The 22579-nt window shown below is 42.3% G+C and overlaps 1 protein-coding gene across 2 annotated transcripts in view; it reads left to right on the plus strand.

Annotated features, from left to right (window-relative positions):
- Positions 1 to 22579, plus strand: part of ABCC4 (ATP binding cassette subfamily C member 4 (PEL blood group)) — a 356776-nt gene that overhangs the window by 58787 nt on the left and 275410 nt on the right. For both annotated transcript variants that reach the window (XM_075590857.1, XM_075590858.1), the window contains exon 2: positions 14050 to 14160. In XM_075590857.1, the coding sequence (XP_075446972.1) occupies positions 14050 to 14160 (111 nt within the window). The remainder of the gene's footprint in view (positions 1 to 14049; positions 14161 to 22579) is intronic.

The following is a 22579-nucleotide window of genomic DNA, read 5'->3' on the forward strand; positions in this document are numbered from 1 at the left end:
GTCTGAGACATGCAAATGTGCTCAGAAGTGGTATTTTTACATTTGACTTAATGTGGTGTTTTTGTTCCAACTTTTGCTATTGTGTTTCTGATTAAAGTAAGTCTCATCAAGTTAAATAATGTTTCCATATTTCCCTTAAACCTTAAGGTGTGGTTTGGCCTCTGTGGTTCTCCCCACCCCCACTTCTATGTGGAAAGCAGGGGGTCTCTGGAGCTGAACCGCATTAATTTCAGCTCCGGGAACCCCTTGCTTCCTAAGATTCTAACCTCTGTAGGTTCCCCAGGTAATATTACTGGCTGGTTAAATAATATGAAGCTTTAAATCGCCTGCGGCGTGGGAGATCTTTAATCATGGAATACCAGCAGCACCTACAGAGGGAAGTATCTCAGGAACCAGAGGGTCCCAGAAGCTGAAATTAATGAGGTTCAGCTCCGGAGACCCCCTGCTTCAGACCATTTTTAAAATGGTTGGAATGCTGGTGAGCATTTTCATTGATGAAGAAAGCAGAGAAGACCTATGAAACTTAAAGAGGGGCATTTCCCCCAATATGGATTTAATTTGTAAGTGCACTCCATGTAATTTATTTTTTTATTTTATTTTTTAATGTGGCAAATTGCTGCCAGTGTCTGGGAGCTTAAAATGAATTCTCGTAGCTCTGAAATTGGCATGTTAAGAAGAAGTGGAATGAAATGTGAGAAACAACGGTGTTCTCTATTGCATCTTCTGAACCACGAGGAGGAATACAAAGTGTATTTAAATGAGTCACACATTCTAAAATATATCCTTAAAACCAATCAGTCTAAGGACCCTTGTGATGAAGGGTGCACCAGTGGCAGGCCCAACAGGATTATAACCCACAACACTGGCATTCAGGACAGCAGCTCTAGCATTGAACTAACCCAGATGCTGGGAAATTCCAGTCACATATCTCTCAGGTCTCTGGAGATACTATATACTTTAGTTAGGAAGTCGTCGTCACTATTCCTATCTCGTCTGCTTTGAGGTAGTGAGAAAAGAAAATGCAAGTTGTTTGGAAGCGATTTTAGCTTTTTGCACTTTTCGGAGCTACTAGAACACAGAGTGTTCGCAAAAAATTCTAATTTTGGTAATTCCGCCTTGATTTGCACTGCTAGAATGAAAACCTTTCTATAAAAGCCTTTTTCACAAGGGTTGGACATGTTAAAAGGTTTTGCAGAACAGGAAAACATGCAAATTTGCTCTAAAGAGCACTTTAGAAGCAATTTGTCACAATTCGGAGCTACTAGAATAGACCCCTATACTGTAGATGTTCGACGCCTATATGTTTTTCTGGAGGGGGCGGGGCGGGGCGGGCCTGCTTTTTTAAAGCAGATTTACTAACTTTTTAAAAAAAAAATTAAATCCCCCGATCTCTCTTGATTTCTTACCCTTTCAGACCGGACCTATATCTAGAAAGGTATATATCCAACTACAAAGTAAGCTACGGGATTTTCATGTCCGTCAGGTCTGAAAGGGTTAAAGGTTTAACTGTTATGAAGGTGAAAACAAACAACCTACTTTATTGTAAAGAAATATAAAAAAAAAATGTATTAAACATGAAGGTAGAACTGCTGCTTTCAGTTTTTAAAAGCGCTGCTCCCATGAGGGGATTTCATGGTGTGCTAGGGACAGTAGAAAATGTTTAAAGAGTCCAAGTGCACATGTTTTTCTAAAATTGTAATTGCATTGTTGATATGGCACGAAGGCACATAAATTTACTTAGCTATGCTAAAATGTAAGTAGTGTGTCTAGGCCAAACGGCGCCTTATTGCTTAGCACCATGTGATATACCTTTAAATTGACATGAACATTAATTTCAAATTCTAATAAATATATAGGAAAAAAGAATCACAGCGCATGACTCTTATAGGGTTAAGCAATACTTAAACAGTGTTTATCAAAGTGATATAAAAAAATGCACGTACAAGATAATTTAGTCAAATATGCAGGGCATGTTTAGGGTACATGTTACCACTCATGGATGCAGGCAGCTTGCTTCGTGGGGACTCCTCACAGACTGCAGCCTCTGGTTCGGATGAGAGCGTCTTTCATCTGCTACTGTAGTCATCCAGGTAAGTCCTTCACTTTAAGCAGCGTCCACAAGTCAAAACCCAGAGGGTAGCATGTAAATCGAACTGGAACAAAACACTTCCCGCACTGTCGATGCTCCGGATATCCTTGCCTGAGATTGGTGCATTAGAGGCTAGTGGTACCACACACCGGTAATGATGACGTCACTGTGGTACGCGCGGGTCAGCGACGACCGGGAGAATAATCAGTGAAGTCACGTGGGTTACCAGAGCAGGCTTACTTGACAGTTAAACTCAGCAATTTAATATCACTATTCACACAGTTTTATTAGGATATTTTATAGTTCCCTTTATCACTTATAGTGCACTTTTATTACAATATTGTCGTATTTAATTATCACAGATATATAACTTTATTGTTATCACTCATTTTTCACTCATTCAGTGCGCAGTTTATTTTTGTTCTCTTTTAAGCTCTTAGATGCTGCACAATTGTTTTTCACATTGATATCACTGTATATTAGTGCACTTTTAGATTAATTTAAAGAAATTTATCTTTTTGCATCTACAAATTGTTTTTTTACCAACGTGGTTTGGAGTTTAGCCAATTGCAGAGAGAAAAGGTTTAGGTTTTCAGATTCTCTATTCTCTGAACAGTCCAATCTGGTTCTTGATTCTGAAAATGTGTCTATTGAAGATCAGTTTAAGAATCTAGAAAAATTTCTCAATGAAAGTAAGCACTGGTGTGATAAAACCACTCTTAAAATATATTGAGTTTAAAAGAGTCCCTAGAGGACTCTAGATAATTAAGAATCCCACCTTTGCTAAAGGTAATGATCACTTTAAAAAAGAATGAGATAGGATCCTGGAGGAGTGTTCTATGGACTTAATGAAGCTTATAATATATGAAAGGAATAAATCTTTAGTTGTACTAGAGAAAGAGATTTCTATAGCTATCATTGTACTAGAACCTTTAATTAAAGAGAAGGATTGTACTATGATGGAGTATGAATTTAGGTTGACACTGGAACAATCTGAAAGCGAGATAATGAAAACCAAACAAAAATGTTTTTTTCCCGCGATAAGTCTAATTATTTTAATAATAGACAGAAGGATTGGGGAAGAACTGAAAGACCCATTGTCGCCAATCATCCGCAGCAACCGCCTACCCATCAGGTGGGTGGATCTCAGTCCAGATATTCTGGAAGAGAAAATAGTGAAAGAGATGCTGCATGTAATAGGCGTCATGACAATTCCAGGTTTTATAAGAAAGGTAATTCCAATGGATATAGGAAACCAATGGGTGAACAACCAAATTCTAAATTTTATCAGAAATCACAGAAATAATTTGATAAAAGAGAGGGAGAACGGCCAAAAGTTATCCAGCATCCAGTTATGGGCCTGATAATCGATCTAGTGAACCCTCTCTTTTTTAGAGAAGCTCAAATCGAGATATCAGGCCCCACGAGGCTCGGAGTGGGAGCCAGAAAGGCCGAATCAGGATACCCCAAAGTGGCAAAAAAGAGGTTGCATAAAAGAGCAACGAGAAGGGGGGCCCGTAACCAAGAGAAGAGCTGTGGTAGAAAAAAACAATGGGCTTCGTCCAATAGGGGAATTTTTAACCTCTTTTCTTGTATACTTACAGATAAAGAACAGGATATTTTGAGGAGAGGCCTCTCGTTTGCTGAAACTTGTGCCCCTAATGGGTTTCAATTATTTACGGACCTCAATAAATTTACGAGGAATCTCACATGGAAGCGCCATTTTTTAAAGGGTACTGATGAAAATGTAACACCATTGACTGAAGCTGGTAATCCTGCCACTGATTTGGTAGATGGGCCATGAGTGTCATCATACCAATTTCAAGTCTCAGTCTAAGTTTTATCCAGCACACTCCAAAGGGAGTTTTATTGATACTTTTTTTAATATTGTGTCAATGTTTGCAAATTCACAAACAGGGTTAGTTGATAAGTACTTTATACTATATGATCATACATTTTCAAAAGTCAAAATGAGGTTCTCTCCCAGGGAGTGTCCAAGCAGGCTTTTTTTTATACATTTAATTTCCTTTGTATAAAATGTGTTACTAGGCAGATTATACTAACCACTCTTTAATTCTTAAACAATCATCTTACAGATCATTAAAACTAGATTCAAACAGTTCACTATAGGAACCAGACACTCTGTGTTACCAGGAATGTGGGCGTTACTTCAGACAGTCGTAAATCTGCCAAGAGCAAAACTCACGCACACCCCATCCTTACACACAAAATTGATACTAAAAACATAACAAATCAGACAAAATGGAAACAGAACATTGCATTCAATCCTTCTCCAGAGCCCCTCTCCCCCCCCAGTCCATTTCAGTAATATCAACAGTATCTTCATTTCAGCAATATTACTTCATCAATTGTAAATAATGAATTTTCAGATTTGGTGAGTGGTTTTAAATTAGACAAATCACGTCATAACCTTCGTTTTAGTGATCAAGCATTAAAACGTCTATGAGAAAATAATGATTTAATCATTAGGCAGACAGATAAGGGAGGTGGGGTAGTTTTACAGAATCGTGAGAATTATGAACAGGAAGCAAGAAGGCTCCTAGATGATCCCTTTTTTTTACATGAAAGTTAAGTGATCCAACGATGAAATTCATCGGGGAGCTGAAAGTTCTCGTTGATGAAGCACTTTTGCAAACCGTTTTAATAAGAAAGAATATAATTTTTTGTTTATAGAGAATCCAAGAATCCCCATTTTTTTTTTACCCCCTCCCTAAAATCCACAAGTCCTTAAAGAGTCCACTGGGCAGACAAATAGTGTCTGGAGTTCAATCAATTACATCGAATTTATCACAGTATGTATTGTATGTCTTTATTTATATAGCGCCATTAATGTACATAGCGCTTCACAGTACTAATACATGTGGTAATCAAATAAATAACAGATAATATAAATAACAGATCATGGGAATAAGTGCTTCAGACATAAAAGTAACATTAAGGAAGAGGAGTCCCTGCTCCGAGGAGCTTACAGTCTAATTGGTAGGTAGGGAGCACATACAGAGACAGTAGGAGGGAGTTCTGCTAAGTGCGTCTACAGGTCAAACTTTAGGTATCATGTGTTCAGAATATACACAGTGCTATTCATATGCTTCTTTAAGCAAGTGTATCTTAAGGTGGGTCTTAAAGGTGGATAGAGAGGGTGCTAGTCGGGTACTGAGGGGAAGGGCATTCCAGAGGTGTGGGGAAGTCAGTGAAAAAGGTTTAAGGCGGGAGAGGGCTTTAGATACAAAGGGGGTAGAAAGAAGACATCCTTGAGAAGAACGCAAGAGTCTGGATGGTGCATAACGAGAAATTAGGGCTGAGATGTAAAGAGGGGCATAAGAGTATAAAGCTTTAAAAGTGAGGAGAAGAATGGAGTGTGAGATGTGGGATTTGATCGGAAGCCAGGAGAGGGATTTCATGAGTGGAGATGCTGAGACGGATCTAGGAAAGAGTAGAGTGATTCGGGCAGCAGCGTTTAGGATAGATTGTAGGGGAGACAGGTGAGAGGCAGGAAGGCCGGACAGCAGGAGGTTACAGTAATCAAGACGGGAGAGAATGAGGGCCTGAGTCAGAGTTTTAGCCGTCGAGCAACAGAGGAAAGGGCGTATATTTGTTATATTGCGGAGGGAAAAGCGACAGGTTTTAGAAATGTTTTGAATGTGAGGGGCGAATGTGAGAGAGGAGTCGAGTGTGACCCCTAGGCAGCGTGCTTGGGCTACTGGGTGAATGATCGTAGTTCCAACAGTAATGTGGAAGGAGGTAGTAGGGCCAGGTTTGGGAGGAAGTATGAGGAGTTCTGTTTTAGCCATGTTGAGTTTAAGGCGGTGGAGGGCCATCCAGGATGATATAGCAGAGAGACATTCAGAAACTTTTTGGTTTGTACAGCAGGTGTAAGGTCGGGTGTTGAAAAGTATATTTGTGTGTCGTCAGCATAGAGGTGATGTTTAAACCCAAAATATGTTATTAGGTCACCTCGATAGAGTGTGTACAGAGAAAGAGAAGAGGTCCCAGGACAGAGCCCTGGGGTACCCCCACAGAGAGACCAATAGAGGAGGAGGAGGTATTAGCAGAAGAGACACTGAAAGTACGATGGGAGAGGTAGTATGAGATCCAGGATAGAGCTTTGTTCCGAATACCAAGAGTATGGAGAATGTGAAGAAGAGGGTGGTCCACGGTGTCAAATGCTGCAGAGAGGTCGAGTAATATGAGCAGAGTGTAATGACCTCTGTCTTTGGCAGCATGGAGGTCGTCAGTTATTTTAGTGAAGGCTGTTTCCGTGGAGTGAGCAGTGCGGAAGCCAGATTGTAGAGGGTCTAGGAGAGAATAGGTATTGAGAAAATGGAGCAAGCGAGAGAATAGAAGACGTTCAAGGAGTTTAGAGGCAAAAGGCAGGAGGGAGACAGGTCGATAGTTAGAAAGACAGGTAGGGTCAAGCTTTCTGTTTTTGAGTAATGGTATAACTCTTGCATGTTTGAAGGAGGATGGAAAGGTTCCAGGGCAGAGGGAGGAGTTAAAAATGTGTGTGAGCGTAGGGATTATAGTAGGACCAAGAGGTTTTAGGAGATGGGAGGGAATGGGGTCAAGAGGGCAGGTGGTAGGGAGAAGAGGCGATCAACAGTGACACATCCTCCTCTGAGACAGTGAAAATAGTCAGGATTCAAAGTGAGAGAGAAAGGCAGAAGGGGGATGAGTAGAGGTAGGTGGGCGATAGATGACCGCCACATGGACAGGGAGAGGAGAGAAGATCTGGACAGTGTGAGCCTCAGAGGAGGGAAAAGCAAGAGCGGGAGGAATTGGAAGGGTTCGGTAACGGCAGAGAGAGGAGAGCAGGAGCCCCACGCCTCCACCCCTGCCATCAGGGAGCGGAGTGTAGGAGAAAGAAAGGCCACCATAAGAGAGGGCAGCTGCCAGAGCAGAGTCAGACTGAGTGAGCCAGGTCTCAGTTATAGCAAATAGGAGCAGAGAGCGAGAGAGAAAAAAGTCATGTACAGAGAGGCACTTGTTAGAAAGGGAGCGAGCATTCCAAAGGGCACAGGAGAAAGGGAGGGAGGGTGGCAGGGGATGGGTATGAGGTTGGAGAGGTTGACACCAGAAGGAGTAGAGGTTGCAATTGGCAGGCGAGGACGAGCGCATGTAGGAATACGGCAGGGACCAGGATTGGGAGAGATATCCCCAGAAGCAAGGAGGAGAAGCATGGATAGAAAGAGGATGTGTGAGGATGATTTTTAGGGGTGTTTTTTAGTGCAGGGGATATAGCTGTGTGGTGTCAGAGGACGCAGGTAAGAAAGGAGTTCACGTGAACAGAGAAGTGGTGAAGGAAGGAGAGATGGAGATATATGAATAGAGTTAGAGACATACTGAGGCTGGTAAAAAGAAGTGCATAATTTGAGGAGTGAAGTCACAGCAAATATAAATGGTAAAGGCAGCATCACAGCAGTAATGATGCAGTCTGGTATATATGATATCCTCCTTTCCAGCGTAGTTCAAAGGCAGGAATCGGAGCCAGTTGGGGGTGTCCACTTCTTCACATCTTTTGAACTTCCTTTTAAACTTCAGTTGTACAGTAGTCCTGCCACTTATAATGGGCCACTTGGAGATGGGCTGCAGTATGTGGTATGTAGTATGTGGACTATTTTCTCCAGAAATGAGTGCACTCCCATCATATAATGGACACTACATCGGTTCTAAATTTACTAACAAAAGTTAAGTGGAGAGATACATTGATGTCACCTCACTCTATACACACATACCACATGACTTGGGAGTAGATCCAATTAAAACATTTTCAAAAAGATGTTGAGCTTCATCCATTAAATGGAGAATTTGTTTTTAAATCCATTCAATATATCCTCTCTCACAATTACTTTTTGTTCCTATCCCAGTTCTATGTGCAGGTTTGCGGGACTGCTATGGGGACTCTTTTTGCCTCCAGTTACGCAAACATGTACATGGGTTTCTGGGAACAGGAATGTATTTGGTCCCATAACCCTTTCGCCTCCAAAATAATTTTATGGTGACGGTTCATAGATGACATTTTATGTATCTGGGTTGGAGATGAGGAGTCTTTAGAGCCTTTTTTAAAGTACCTAAATGATAATCATTTTAAGATTAAATTTACCTTCACTTCAAATGCCTCTGAAATAGATTTTTTGGGGATTTGATTTAGAAATTGCACCTGGTAATATTGTTACAACTAAAACTTTCTTTAAGAAAGTAAATGCCAATAATTTGTTATTGGCTTCAAGTAACCACAAAAGGTCATGGGTTGACAACATACAGTACTGTTGGGTCAGTTCATATGTCTTAAAAGAAATTGTGATTTAGATACCGATTTCAGAATTCAGTCAGATAATTTATTTGATAAATGTATCCAAAAAGGCTAGTGTGTGGAGTTGCTTTCCTCGGCCCTGACTATGGTCAGAGAGATGGATAAGAAATCCTTACAGTTGAGTAAACATAAAAATCATGAATTAAGTAGGTTTAATGATGGCGCCATCAGGGTCCCGTTTATTACAAATTTCAATTAAGGAAATAAGTTAATCCAGAAAATTATTACAAAAATTGGCATATCTTGACCAATGACCCAGAAGGACCATATCTAGATGTGAAACCAAGTTTTATCTATTGGAAAGCCAAAAATGTAAAAAATATATATATATTTGGCTCCTAGTGACTGACATAGGACAGAGTGTCACCGAGATAGTTGATAAGTCATGGTTGGTTTCTAATCCTGTGGGTAACTTTAGTTGTGGAAAATGCCGGGCTTGCAGTCTTCTACATGGTGACAGGAAATCTATTACTTCTACTGTTACTAATATTAAATACCCCATAGAACACAGTATTTCCCGCAAAACTTCATATGTAGTCTATATGTTGGAATGTCCCTGTGGACTCTAATATGTAGGCCGAACGAAACTTTTTTGAAGACAAGAATCCTAGAACATGCTAGGTGTCACGGTAGACCAGGTCTTACAAACATTAATACCGGGATTCTGGATTGAGCACAAGGGGGGAAAAATTAATTGTAATTTATTTCCTTTTAAGACAAGCACACAAATCTTCACAATTACACTAAATAAACACTTGCTGGGATGGGGAAACGAAATCCAATGTCCACGGAACGAATGACTTGAAAACAAAGTCTCTGGGCACCCATGCACGCATGCAAGTGGGTGCGCTATTTGAGCCATGCGACAGTCCTCGGCTAGGGGCACAAGCTCCCATCCCTGTATCTCCGCCGGAGGAAAGATGTTCCTTCTGTCCTTACCGGATTCGTTCAGGAACCCTTGGCTCAAACGAGTTCTGGAAGAGTGGTGCAAATCTTCGTTATGATGTAGTTAACCCCTCATACTCCTGAACCGCTGACGCTGTAGCTTGGACGTATCTTGGTAAAGCTGAGATGAATCTGACTAGGACTGGGCTGTAGACATTTTTATAGGGTTAAGAGCCCTATCCCTAACATACACAGCCAATCCTCCCATGGGAACAACTTTTCCCACCTTTCCCAGACTTGCCAGTAGCTCACAAAAAGGGCAGAAGTTGCTTCCCGTTTTGCTCAGAGCATGTACCAACCTGACACCTACTGTAAGCTGCTTAGCATACAGGGCCCAACCTCTTACCTGGCGACAGTAAGTCTGGGGTTTGGCTACCAAGTGTGAAGTGACATAGAAAAAAGGGAACAGGTAGCGCTAACCAAAACAGATATATGATATATTGTATACAATCTATAACCTTAAGTGTGGATCTATATCCATGCACAAGGGGCTGCCTGGGATACAACAACTGATCCCCTGGTCAGAACAAAGCACATGGAAGGAAATTATGTATCTATAGGCGCCTAATAATAATACAAATAGTAAAAAAGGATATAAAAACCAAGCCTGTTGAACGATCAGGAAATGGCTTCGGTAATATGCTTTAAAAAAAGGGAGAAAGCACAACACATAGCATAATACTGTTTGGAATAGGGCAAACAACATATAATACAAACTACATGTAAAACAGATAACAATCAGCTGAGAGATCAAAAAGGTGAAAAATTATAATTAAAAAATATTTAATAAAACATATCATAAAAGATACATGGAACATAAGAAAAATAAGAAATATTAAAATATTATGGACAATGATCAGGTCGGCATACTGCAGCAATGATATAATGGTTGGATTGCCCACTCACCAGATAGATGGTATAAGCAGGCGGTGGATATATTTGAGAGTATCCCCTCTCTTTGGTTGTAACAGCCACAGCTCCTGGACTTCTCCGTAGGTGGGAGGTGCACACGCCAGCCGGCGTGTGGGAGGATAGCCTCACTCGGCACACCAGGGAGAACGTGCAGCTGCTCCTGGACCCGCTACGGCAGATTCGTCTGGAGTGTCAACCAAGCATTTAACTTGGCAAACGCAGATTCGCTGATTCGCCAACACTGACGTGGAGAGGGGGGGGGGGGGGTGGGGAATAGCCAACCAAATAAAACAGTATTGCCTCCTTAGCCACCCTACGCGTTTCAAAAGCAACTTCTTTCTTCAGGGGTTTATGGTGAAAGAGTCCACAAGTGTCCTTGTATCAGGAAATCTCTTCAGCAGCTTACTCCTCTCTCCTCAACAGCCAAGTGTGAAGTGCCCATACTTCGCACTGGTATCTGATACTTACAAACATCCCGGCCACCCTAACACCTAGGGTCTCTGAGGCTTTTCAACTCCGGACTTCTCTAGACACTGGGGCACCAATTTAGCAGGGTGCCCTTTGAAGTACGGAGATGAAAAATCCCTCAGCTCATTCATCCTTAACTTATGGGCATGTTAATGGATTCATTGCCGGGCTGGCAGGAAAGGGTTCCTGCCTGTACCTTTAAAACACCATTGAAATACAGTTTATTTTTATATATATGTTCTGTATATGCAATAAATATAAAACTCATATGTATACTCATGGTACTTTATTAGCTAGCTGCACTCCAAAAATTAGAGTGCTAGCTCTTTCCTGGCGCAAGTTATCCACTTAATTGATGGGGCTCTGTGATGTGGGTTGCGGTTTGACCTATAATCGGTTTGGTTTACAAGCCGGCATACAATATATCTGTGCTGGCTTTGATCGGTAACCTCAGATGTGCGCCACCAATTCAGCTTAAGTGGATAACGAGACGACTGGATACATTGTAGCAAGAAGGTACTTCAGCTAAACCGCAGACCACTTATTCAATTGACTTTGCAGTTTTGATGTCTGTGGTCTGGAAACTGATACATATCTTTAATGCAGCTACTTACTCACAGGCACACTTATGCAATTTAGCGCTTGGCACAGCGCTGGAAGCTCCCCCTTGTGTCACGAATACAGTTTGCACATTTCTCATTCATTCATTATACTGCAGCTAACTTCTGGGGCTGCAAAATAGGAACAATAAAGGTAGTGTAAGGGAATACATGGCATTATGGTGACCATACAATTTAACCCCTTCAGTCCCAACAAGGTTTAGGGCTAACCAGCCGGGCATAATACCTTTATAATTGGCCTGGTTAACCCTTCACCGCCACACTAGGAATATTAGACTGGGCATGGATAAACATAGTGTACCTCGTCATTAGACGAGGGGGTGATAGATTGAAGGCTTTATCCAAACGAGATGTTTTGGATTTATTAACTTAAGACTTTGGCCCCTAGGGGCCTAAATAAGGAGCTTGATGTGTGGTCACTGTACTATTTTTTTTATTATAAATTTACCATTTATTATTGGATAATTATTTGGGATGACTATTTGTAGCCCATATCGATTTTTGAGATTCAATGTTCTTTATGTACTATAGGTTCTTATATCTGGAAATTTGTTTATTCTAATATATTTAAAATTTGTAATGAATAGGTGTTCTGAGCATTTTAATCAGTTTTAATTATTTGGGGTATTATCCATTGATTTTGTTCCTATACTGTACTTTTTAGTATTTATTTTTTATTGGATTTTCATTCTATCTCCAATTCTATAAATGTCTTATAATTGGTTTTCTTTTTCTTGGTCTCTTTTTTTAGTAACTGAAGACTTTTGTGTATGTAATATTTTTTGATTACTAACACTGTTTTCACGTTTCAGTGTCTGATTTAATGGCTTTTGTTTATAGTATTGATATTTTTATGTATAAATTAAGTTTTAAAATGTAGGTAATTTTAACCTGTGTAATGAATGTGGTAGTTAGTTAACACCTGTGTAAAGCTACGTCCCCTGTGTTAAGAGGTCGTTTTAATTTTTGCATTACCAATCACCGGCCAACATGGGGTTTATATCACATGAGTTTTACAACATTGATTATCTCTGACAAAGTAGTTTGGTCTACGAAACGCGTAGATTGTTGTTGATATCGTGTTGACATTGTTCCTGAGTTTAACTGTCAAGTAAGCCTGCTCCGGTAACCCACGTGACTGCACTAATTATTCTCCCGGTCATTGCTGACCCTCATGTACCACAGTGACGTCATCGTTCCCAGTGTGTGGTATCAATAGCCTCTAATGCACTAATCTCAGGCAAGGACAGCCGCAGCATCGACAGTGCGGTAAGTGTTTTGTTCCAGTTAGATTTACATGCTACCCTCTAGGTTTTGACTTGTGGACGCTGCTTAAAGTGAAGGACTTACCTGGATGACTACAGTAGCAGATGAAAGACGCTCTCATCCGGACCGGAGGCTGCAGGAGTGAGGAGTCCTCACAAAGCAAGCTACCTGCATCCATGAGTGGAATACATGTACCCTAAACATGCCCTACATATTTGACTAAATTATCTTGTACGTGCATTTTTTTATCACTTTCATAAACACTGTTTAAGTATTGATTAACCCTATGAGAGTCGTGCGCTGTTTTTTCTTTTATGTTTCTCTGTGTGCTGTTGTAGCCATCCACTGTGACCAGCTGCAGACTCCCACTTTGTGATTGAAGGTTTTTGTATTTACCACGATTTAATATCACTATTCACACTGTTATCAGTTTTATTAGGATATTTTTTATTTCCCTTTATCACTTATAGTGCACATTTATTACAATATACAATATTGTCATATTTTATTATATAATATATATATATAACTTTATTGTTATCACTCATTTTTGACTCATTCAGTGCGCAGTTTATTTTTGTTTATTCTAATAAATATATATATTTTTAAATTATGTATGAAATGTCTTGATGAAAGTCATTCTATCTACGTATTTAGAAAGCATGCAACATGCCTGACAATGCAGCTTTATGATATGTTGGTTATTGTTGGCACTAAAGCGATGAAAGTTGTATAAAAGGCTGCGTTGTAAACAGATATTTCCTCATTACAAAATGTGAAAACATACGGATTTTCCAAAACAGGTTTGACAGGTGCTTATGTTTGTGTGATGGAGATACACTGCGTCAGCTGGATTATTCTTTAACACATTGTTCTGTGGCTCACATTAAACTTAATGGGATTTCATATGCAGGTGTTCTATCTTAAACTGTTTTTGAAGTTCTAACTTCATAGTTGCCTCACGTGGACAGTTGAGGAGAAATAGTTGAAATCAAGGCTGACGAGTTTATGTATAATTGTTTTTCATTATCCTCTGTGCTTCTTTGTGGAATATCATGCAGTGAGTTCAGACACATTGCATTTAAAAAAAAAAAAAAAAATATATATATATAAAATTGTGTCCTATGGTTTATTGGAATAGTTGGATTTTCATGCTGGACCTGTGCAAATCATCTGATTAATTGTGGTTCATTATATCCCATGAGTGTCCTATTGTTAAGATAGCACATTTACTCGCATCATGGGCATTAAATTAGTTTTTCATATTTCTCTTGGCTTTAATCTGGTCAGCATTTCCCTAACCAGCAGAGTTTAGACGATGAAGTATAAAACTTGACCTCTTCTCAATATCTTCGCTACCTCTATTCCCTTTTCAATGATTTTACATTTAAATTAATTGTTCTTTTTTTCTTTAACAGTTGGCTCAATTCCTTATTTCTTCTTGGTCGCAAACGGAAACTTGAGGAAGATGACATGTATACAGTGCTCCCAGGAGACAGCTCAGAGCATCTTGGAGAAGAACTTCAGCGGTAAGATACCGAATTTTCCTGTTGATAATAAAATTGAGATAAACTTTCTCTGCCAGAGCACTTTGCATTTATGTTTGTTTTTAATCAATTCAAAATGAATTGAAAACCTCGTTTACCAGATATTGGAATGGTAATACTTTTTTTTGTTTTACTAAAGTACATGTAAAAATATCTCTATATAGTACATAGCTGATATACCCGGCGTTGCCCGGGATTTGCTGGTCACGCGGTGTCCCTCCCTCCTGTTGTCTGTCCCTGTGGCTGGCTGGCCGGGTGGGAGGCAGTAGGGGGGGTGTTCCTTCCCCTCACCCCTGTTCCCCGCAGCTCCTTCCCATCCTGGTCCCTGGCGCTCATCCCCCCCCCCCCCCTGTCCCCAGTACTCATTCCTCCCCCCGTTCCCCAGGGCTTATTTCCTCCTCCCCCCCCCCTGTTCCCCAGGGCTTATTTCCTCCTCCCCCGGTCCCCGGCGCTCATTCCCCCCCCCCCCACTGGTCCCTTGCACTCATCTCCCCCCCCCCCCTGTCCCCAGTACTCATTCCCCCCACTCCCTGTTCCCCAGGGCTTATTTCCTCCTCCCCCCCCCCCCTGTTCCCCAGGGCTTATTTCCTCCTCCCCCGGTCCCCGGTGCTCATTTCCCCACACCCCCCCCCCCCTGTTCCCCTGGGCTTATTTCCAGTCCCAGGTGCTCACACAGCAGCCACTCTGACATGTATCTCCAGCTGGTCACAGTCAAGATCCAGAATGTCTCACAGATAGCCACGAAGGGATATATAAGAGACTATCCTTTAACATTGAGCAAGGGCAGCCAGCCAAGAGAAACTGTTTTTTTTTTAGTTTGTAGTTAAAATCACTGTCCCCCCCACTTCTCTTCCCATTCTCCCCTACACCCACCTCTCCCCGTCCCCTCTTTCCCCCCCCGCTTCTCATCCCCTTCCTACCCGTCACCTTTCCCACTCCCCCTCTCCCTCTCTCTCCCCATCTCCCCTCATCACCTCTCCCCCCCACCTCCCCCTCACCTCACGCTCGCTTCCCCCCCTCACCTCGCTTCCCCCCTCACCTCTCTTCCCTCCCCTCACCTCTCTTCCCCCCCTCACCTCGCTCCTCACCTCTCTCTTCTCCCACACCCTTGCCTCTCCTCCCTTGCCCCCTCACCTCTCCCCTCCCCCCTCATCTCTCTTCTCCCCCCCCCTCACCTCTTCCCCCGTCCACCTCTCTCCCCTCACATTTGCTACTTTACTTCTTTTTCCTACACAGGTGCATCAGCGTATTTCCGAGTTTTATATTTCTTTTCAAAATTGTCTATTTTTTTATGAAAAAAGCCTACATTTTGCCTATAATATTAATAATTCCCTCAGAACAGGTCATTACTGGCCAATAATGCCCTGGCTGGGTTAAAGTCCCTCGGCTTTTCCTCAGGCCTTCAACTCTTCCAGCCAGGGCACTATTGGCCAGTAATGCCCTGTTCTTCGGGGATTATTACTTAATTATTAATTATAAAATGAAAAATTGGCACGGCAACAGGTACATCTTCTCCTTGATTTTCTCCTTGATTTTCTGGAAATGACTAACGTTTGTATTGCAAGGCACCAATAAAGCAGTGGTCTATTCCAAAACCACAAACGTCTCCCCATATTTGACTGGATCAGGAGCCTCCTTGAGCTGACCACCCTGATATTCATGTATGAATGCATCTTGAATGTAGGGCTCACTATCACACACAATACTTTAAGAATGATTATGCAGTCTTTATCAGGAGCTCGCTGTTCAGGAAATATTGACCACTAATGTCTCAGCACTTTGTCATTGGTAAAGGTGGATGCTGCAAATGTGACCAATAAATAAAGAAAATGTTGATCTTACATTGAAAACTTGCTCTCTAGTCAATTGAAAAAAACGACCAGGTGGGATTGCTATTTTTACTGCAGCATCCAAAGAGATCTGTAAAAGTCTTGCTGTCATATGTGGGGAGTAAAAAGTTTACCAGTTAACAGCTCCATGGGCATAAATGTATAGGGCTTATACCTGAAAGCTGCACAAAGTAAGTTATGGTGGGTGAAAAACTGCACACCCTCCATCAGTGGCTGATTTCCCAATAGGCCCGGGCCTAGGGCGACAAAATTTGGGCGCAGCACACAGAGGCCCCGCTCTCTTTCACACTGATTGTTGGGGGAGAGTGAGGGCCTCTGTAAAGGTCTCTTACCTTCTACTTCACGCCGCCCTCATTCTGCAGCATCACGGCCTGTGATGCGCTGCCATGACAACTTGATGTCACATTGTCATGGAAACGCGATGTTGCAGGGTCCATTGATGCAGTGACGCTGCAGGAGGAGGAGGCGGCACCGCAGGAGGCGGTCCGGCGGTGTAAGTGCCAATGGCTGGCAAAAAATTTAATCTGCCACAGCCCTCCACCGTAATAAAAATACCACTTTTGAGCACATTTGCATGTGTCAGACACGTCTGCGAACTTTCCTTTACCCTTAATCTATCAGCATACAATGCTTCTACTGCATCCAGGGATTGTGGGTAATATGTGTAGCGCTGCTTTCTACCCCCCCCTCCCCCCCCACCCCCTGCCCTTGCTACTGGTGTGTGGTGCATAGTACCTGTTGTTGGTTTGCAGGAGAGTTGAGGGTACGCGATGATGTGGAGACATCAGGACAGGCTTTAGGTTTGGGATGTTCAGTTTTTTCTCTGTAGTGAAAGCACCTCCATCCACCACAGGCTCCAGGAGTGCTGGAGGCAGTTCCCATGATAGAATACTTCCATCCTCTCCCTGAGTAACTGCACCCTCAGGTCAGAGTGTATTGAACAGGATATTTTTATTTGGCATCCACTGCATACATCAGGTCATACAGCGAATACTCTTCGGATCCCATGCCTCTGGGTGGTTCCTATATCAGGTATTGCTTTGGGCCTTCTAACAGTCCCCTAGTGGGACTGATTACACAGTCTCACCCCGCAGGGTGAGACACAGCTTACAGCTCCCAGTACTCAGCCAGAGCTGCACACCCTCTCAAGATACTGGGGAGAACTTGACGTGGCATGCAGGCTTACAAACGCTTTGGCCAAAGGGTTTAACAAAATACCATTTTTCATGAGAATATTATTTTATTTTAGCCTAATTGGTAGGAGCGCTGGAATCGTTCTTTTTGTTGTTGTTTTTGTTGTTGTTGTTTTACTTGGGAGAACTAGACTAATCAACTCTTCACACAGACTAACTAAAATTTAGATGTGCCTCTTCCTTAGAGCAGATGAGGAGGGCACAAGGTCTGCACCCGCGATTGGGCAACACACAGACCAAGTCCCATTCCACTCCTGCGACTCAAGGAAGCTGAAGAGGGGAGGAGTAAACCTAAGATGGGCCTAACACTGCCTGCATCTACCAGGACTTGCGTGTAAGGGAGGCAAATGAGTAGCCAGAACCAGCAATGGCTACTCTCTCCCTCTGTTGAATCCAATTTGGAACCAATTTATTAAGACCATCCTTCAGCATAGGACCTGTTTTATAACAAACACGTTACATAACACATAGGCTCTACCAACTCAATACATTGTCCTTGATGGTATGAATTCGTACGCTGACTACAACGATGAAAAGAACATCTGTACCACTTTCAAAGGGAAGAAGTCTATAGATTTAGGGCTACTGGACCTAGTGTCCATCCTAGATGACACCCCAGAAGTCTCAGATTGTTACGACAGTGAGGACCCTCTAAAAAAATCTAACTGAGCTTTGGGATCCCCTTGAGGTATCTGACTAGAGGCAGGTATTTCCCCCTCAGAATCATCAGACCATCACTTATTATCCCCAAAGTCCCAGTCTCTGAAATCGGTGGGGAATGAAGGTGCTATAGTGATAGCTTCTACTTCTTGAAGAGACACCCTTTGGTTCAATAACCGTAGATGTATCACTGCCAGTGCGGCCGAGTGGACTAGGCCCGGCAGGGTCCTGTACCCAGTCACTGGGCTTGGGCTTACGATGGCCCATTGTAACTTTGCCCTGTACTCCGACGTTAGTATGGACCGTCCCCTTCAACTCTGAAGACCCTCTCGAGAGGCCAAGACCCTCCAAGGTGCTGAACAGAAAAAGAACGAGCGCTCGGAGGATGAAGTAAACGAGTCAGACACAGCTTTGTCAAATACTTCTCCCAGTTTATTAACAGTCACACTCAGGTTTTATAGCCAAGCAAGCAAACAAGTATACGTGCAGAAACTTACTTCCCATATTCCGACATTAACTCCTTTTCTACAAGTCACAATAGTCTGTCTCTTAACAGAAGTCATATATTCTGACTTAAAATACTGAGAAATGAAATGCTGAGACAGCACAATGAGAAATAACGTATGTGTCCAGACTTCCTGCCTTTACTTCAGGAAGGTCTTTGCTGAGGTAGTATTGATGGTATCAAGGGCCTTGGTGGAGGTACGAATAGAAGGAACAGGAGAAGTAGGTCTCACAATGTTCTGAACAATGTCCCGGTTTTGTGGCCTATCCCCACTCGCTACCTCTGGTGTAGATGTAGTGTCCGTGGTTGTGGTAATCCGGCAACCCCTTCCCCTCTGAGCCAAGTACCTTTGAAGATCAGCAGAAGATTGTCTGGTCTCATAAGAAGGGTTTCCACATGGCTCCCATCAGTCGCCTCGGTCGTTTTGCTGATGACTTCAGGACCCAGGTCAAATCTTGCGAGATCCAGATACTGCAGTTATTCCCAGACCGGAAGTCGATCTACATCCGGACGCACCATCATCCGCTGAGGGATCCAGACTCTGCCGATCTGCTCCCCAGGTAGGTGATCTTTCCTCCTCGGGATCTTTGGAGCCGGGTAACACTCCACAGACATTCGGCTGCTGGCATCGTCCTCTGATGGGGATAGGAACACTTCCTCCGGAGAATACCATCGGGGCACCTCGCGTTCCCTAGTGGCTTTTGGCACGAAGCTCTCCCACTCCTGTGTCACCAGGGGAAGCACACCAAACTCTCCCGGGGAAGTCCGATAACCCTGCTGGGTGGTCATCGAGGGTTCCGGTCCTGGAACAGACTCAGGCAAAGCTGCTGGTACCGGTACACTTGAGACTCTTGGTGCGTTGACTAGAGCCCACGATTACATCCACGGAAAGGAAGGCTGTAGGAGCCGCACCGGCTGGTGTGACGGCTCAGCTGTCCGGCTGGACATATTCGGTTGGCACAGGGCTGGCAGGCCGCATGTAGTAGGCCTCGCAGTTTGGACACATGGCGGTTGGGCTTAGCCCCCGGGGAGCCGACATTGTGGACACAGGCACCGCAGATGGCACCTTCCATGCACCTCAACCACCAGGTAACCTCATGGTAGGATAGAGCTGCAGCTGCTCTCAGTAGCTTAGCTCAGTGGAACTGAGGTTTGAGCCACTTGTATTATGCTCCCCCCTTAGAAGTACAGTCTTTAGGATTGGTTCTTTGTCAGTGTAGAGGGAGAAAGGGGGTGGCCCGGTATTAAAGGGGTTGCACCCCATATGGCCATTCCCTGACCTCACCAGAGAGACAAGGGGTTAACTGGACTGCGGTCCAGGGATGAGGTTTGCACCTTGTTATACCTTGAAAATGTATGTTCCCCTGTTCCCATGTTTCATTATAAGCATGTATTTTAATGTTTTAAAGTGCATTTCTGTATCTCCAGTTCTGGAGGTCGCAGAGAGTTCATATTTGGCCAATATGTGGAGTCACTGTAGGCATTAAAAACTGGCAAAGGTCGACCCACTGGGCCCACCAGAATGGAACTTATTAATATGTGTAGATATTAAAGTGTATATGTATTTTATTTTGGATCTGTTCTGAAAATGCAGACGCTATTTACTAGGCTAAAAAGTCATGAAGGGCAGACGGCTGAGTAGCCAAAGCACGGTGATCAAAAAGTAACTGCCTTGATTGTTACCCAATGTCTAGGGATTAAGTATTAGTCAATCAACAAACTCTGCCAGTCTAATTGTTACCTGAGCGCATGGGTTAGTCTGTTAGTCTGTGTCTCCACATTAGAGAGTGGATACAGATAATTGTTCACCAATAGGCTGTGTTCAATGTTAAGAATAGGGTTGCACAGGTATATAAACTGTGTCAACCCTACAGTTTTTAGTTGTGCTGGAGTTGTGCTACTGATACCATCTTGAATTTCACTGGACTGCTGGAGAATTGCTAGTGGATACTTCTCCATCCCCCAACCCTAAGTAAGTGTTATCTTCTTGCCTGTTAATTGTACTATATTGCTGTGTTCACCTTATTTAAGGAATAAATTATATTTTATTATATCTAAGCCTCGTTCAGTTCAACCCAGATATTTGGTGTTCATTATATCTTGTCATAAGCTACCGTGACAGTCAGTGCCCCCCCCCCTGTGGAATTTAGAGCAGGGGCACAAAGGATCAGGACGTGACTTAAGCTCCGCTGTAAGCCAGTCACAGTAGATTGGACGTGGCCTTTTCTTTGGTGCTGAACTCTTGCAACTCCTTTTGCAGAAAAGGCTTGCAACTTCTTTTTGCAAACCCACGCAGTCCTGTTTTTGGCGGGAGCGCCATTTTAGATTACACAGTCAATGTGGCGATCTCCCCGGGCTAGGGGTCACAATTTTGAGTGAAAGTAAAATACAAGTGTTGGGTGTAAATGATGAAAAGGGTTTCATTCTGGCGAAGCCTCAGGGGCCCATCCCCCACACTTTCTTTATTGAATGTGGGTAACCACGTTCCCTGGCGAAGCCTCAGGGTATGCCTCAATTTATATTTTTTTCTTTAATGGGTACCCAGGGTCCCTGGCGAAGCCTCAGGGGCCCGTCCTTAGTTTTAGTTTCTTATAAGGGCTTAACGCAACCACCTCCCTGGCGTAGCCTCAGGGAGCAGCCCCCCTCAATTTCTTTTATCCTGCTGCTGTGCTGAAAGCCTGCCCTTTTACTGCATCTCAGCAGGGCCTCCAATTGTAGCGCTGCTTCCCCACCTTCAGGGAGATCTACCCTTGCTATCGGTGTATGGTGCATAGTACCTGTTGTTGGTTTGCAGGAGAGCTGAGGGTCCACGATGAGGTGGGGGACACAGGACACGCTTTAGGTGTAGGATGAAAAAAAAAAAAAACACAAAGGGAGCCCAGAGCTACTTCCAATATGACAAAAGTACACAGTAAAATATAATTATATATATATATATATATATATATATATATATATATAGAAAAGAGAAGAAAAAAGCGCCCGATCCTTGTATAAAATCAGATAATAAGGTTTAATAATCCATGGACAAGACAAATGCACACTCACACTTTGTCAGAATAAAAAAGGCATGTTATGGGACCAGCCCATGCACCAGATGAATGTGAGGTTTCACTGTCGTCCTCCGTTTTGGATGCGGTGGAAATCTTTGCAAATGGGTGTTGCTGCTGCTGTGTTTGCTGGAAAGGGTTTTAAACCTTCAAAACCGGAACACCTCTGTTGACTGCGGTCACCGTTTGCTTCTTACAGCTCCGGGACCAAGGGAATCCTTCACACACGTCCTCTCTCCTTGCTCTGGCGTCTGAACTGGTCACCTTCCGTAGTTCCTATGCCACGTGACCCTACGCGTTTCTTCCGGCTCAGCGGATTTCCTCAGGGGATAAACTCCAATTGAATAGACTGGTATTTTATAGTCCCATAGTCCAATCAAATATAGAGGTGGGTACGATTCAATTGGAGAGCTAAAAGCTAAAATAGGTCATCTGTGCTGGATATAAGTAATCAATGCACGAACAAATATATAATATATACGTAATAGAAAAATGAGGACAACATTGGGGAAAATATACAATTACAAAAATATATGCTTAAATAATGACGAATATAACAAGAATGGATATAACATATAAATACTAAAAGAATAAAGGAACATAAAATAAAATAACATTAAATATATAATTAATACCAATGTATAAATTAATTGAAATCTCATTGCATATAAGAATGTAAACATGATGTAGAAAAATACAAAACTGAACCACCTATGGCTAATAGAATGAGTGTCTTAATTAGCATGATTTGCCATGATGTATCTCAGCACTAGCTATGTCACTATTGTTGATATAATTAGAAGCTGTGATTCTTATTGAAAAATTTCAGTTTCACTAAATGAATAACTTTTCAATGAAATAATATATATGGAAAATAAATAAAAATGAACATGATATATGAATATATATACAAAACAAGCTTGAATTAATCACCAAAAGTTCAAAACAAATTTAGCTCTATGTAATTTAAAAAGCAAGAATTGAAACTAAATTATATTAAATTGTGTTTAATTGGAAAGATATATAGATCTATCTATATTAATTGTTGCCAAAAATATTGAAGATATAGGACTAAGAGATGGTTTGTGTATACTAACATGAATAAATACATTTTGATTATAATTTTGAAATCTACATGATACA

The sequence above is a fragment of the Ascaphus truei genome, chromosome 3 (assembly GCF_040206685.1).
Source record: "Ascaphus truei isolate aAscTru1 chromosome 3, aAscTru1.hap1, whole genome shotgun sequence".
In the NCBI taxonomy this organism is placed as follows: Eukaryota; Metazoa; Chordata; class Amphibia; order Anura; family Ascaphidae; genus Ascaphus; species Ascaphus truei.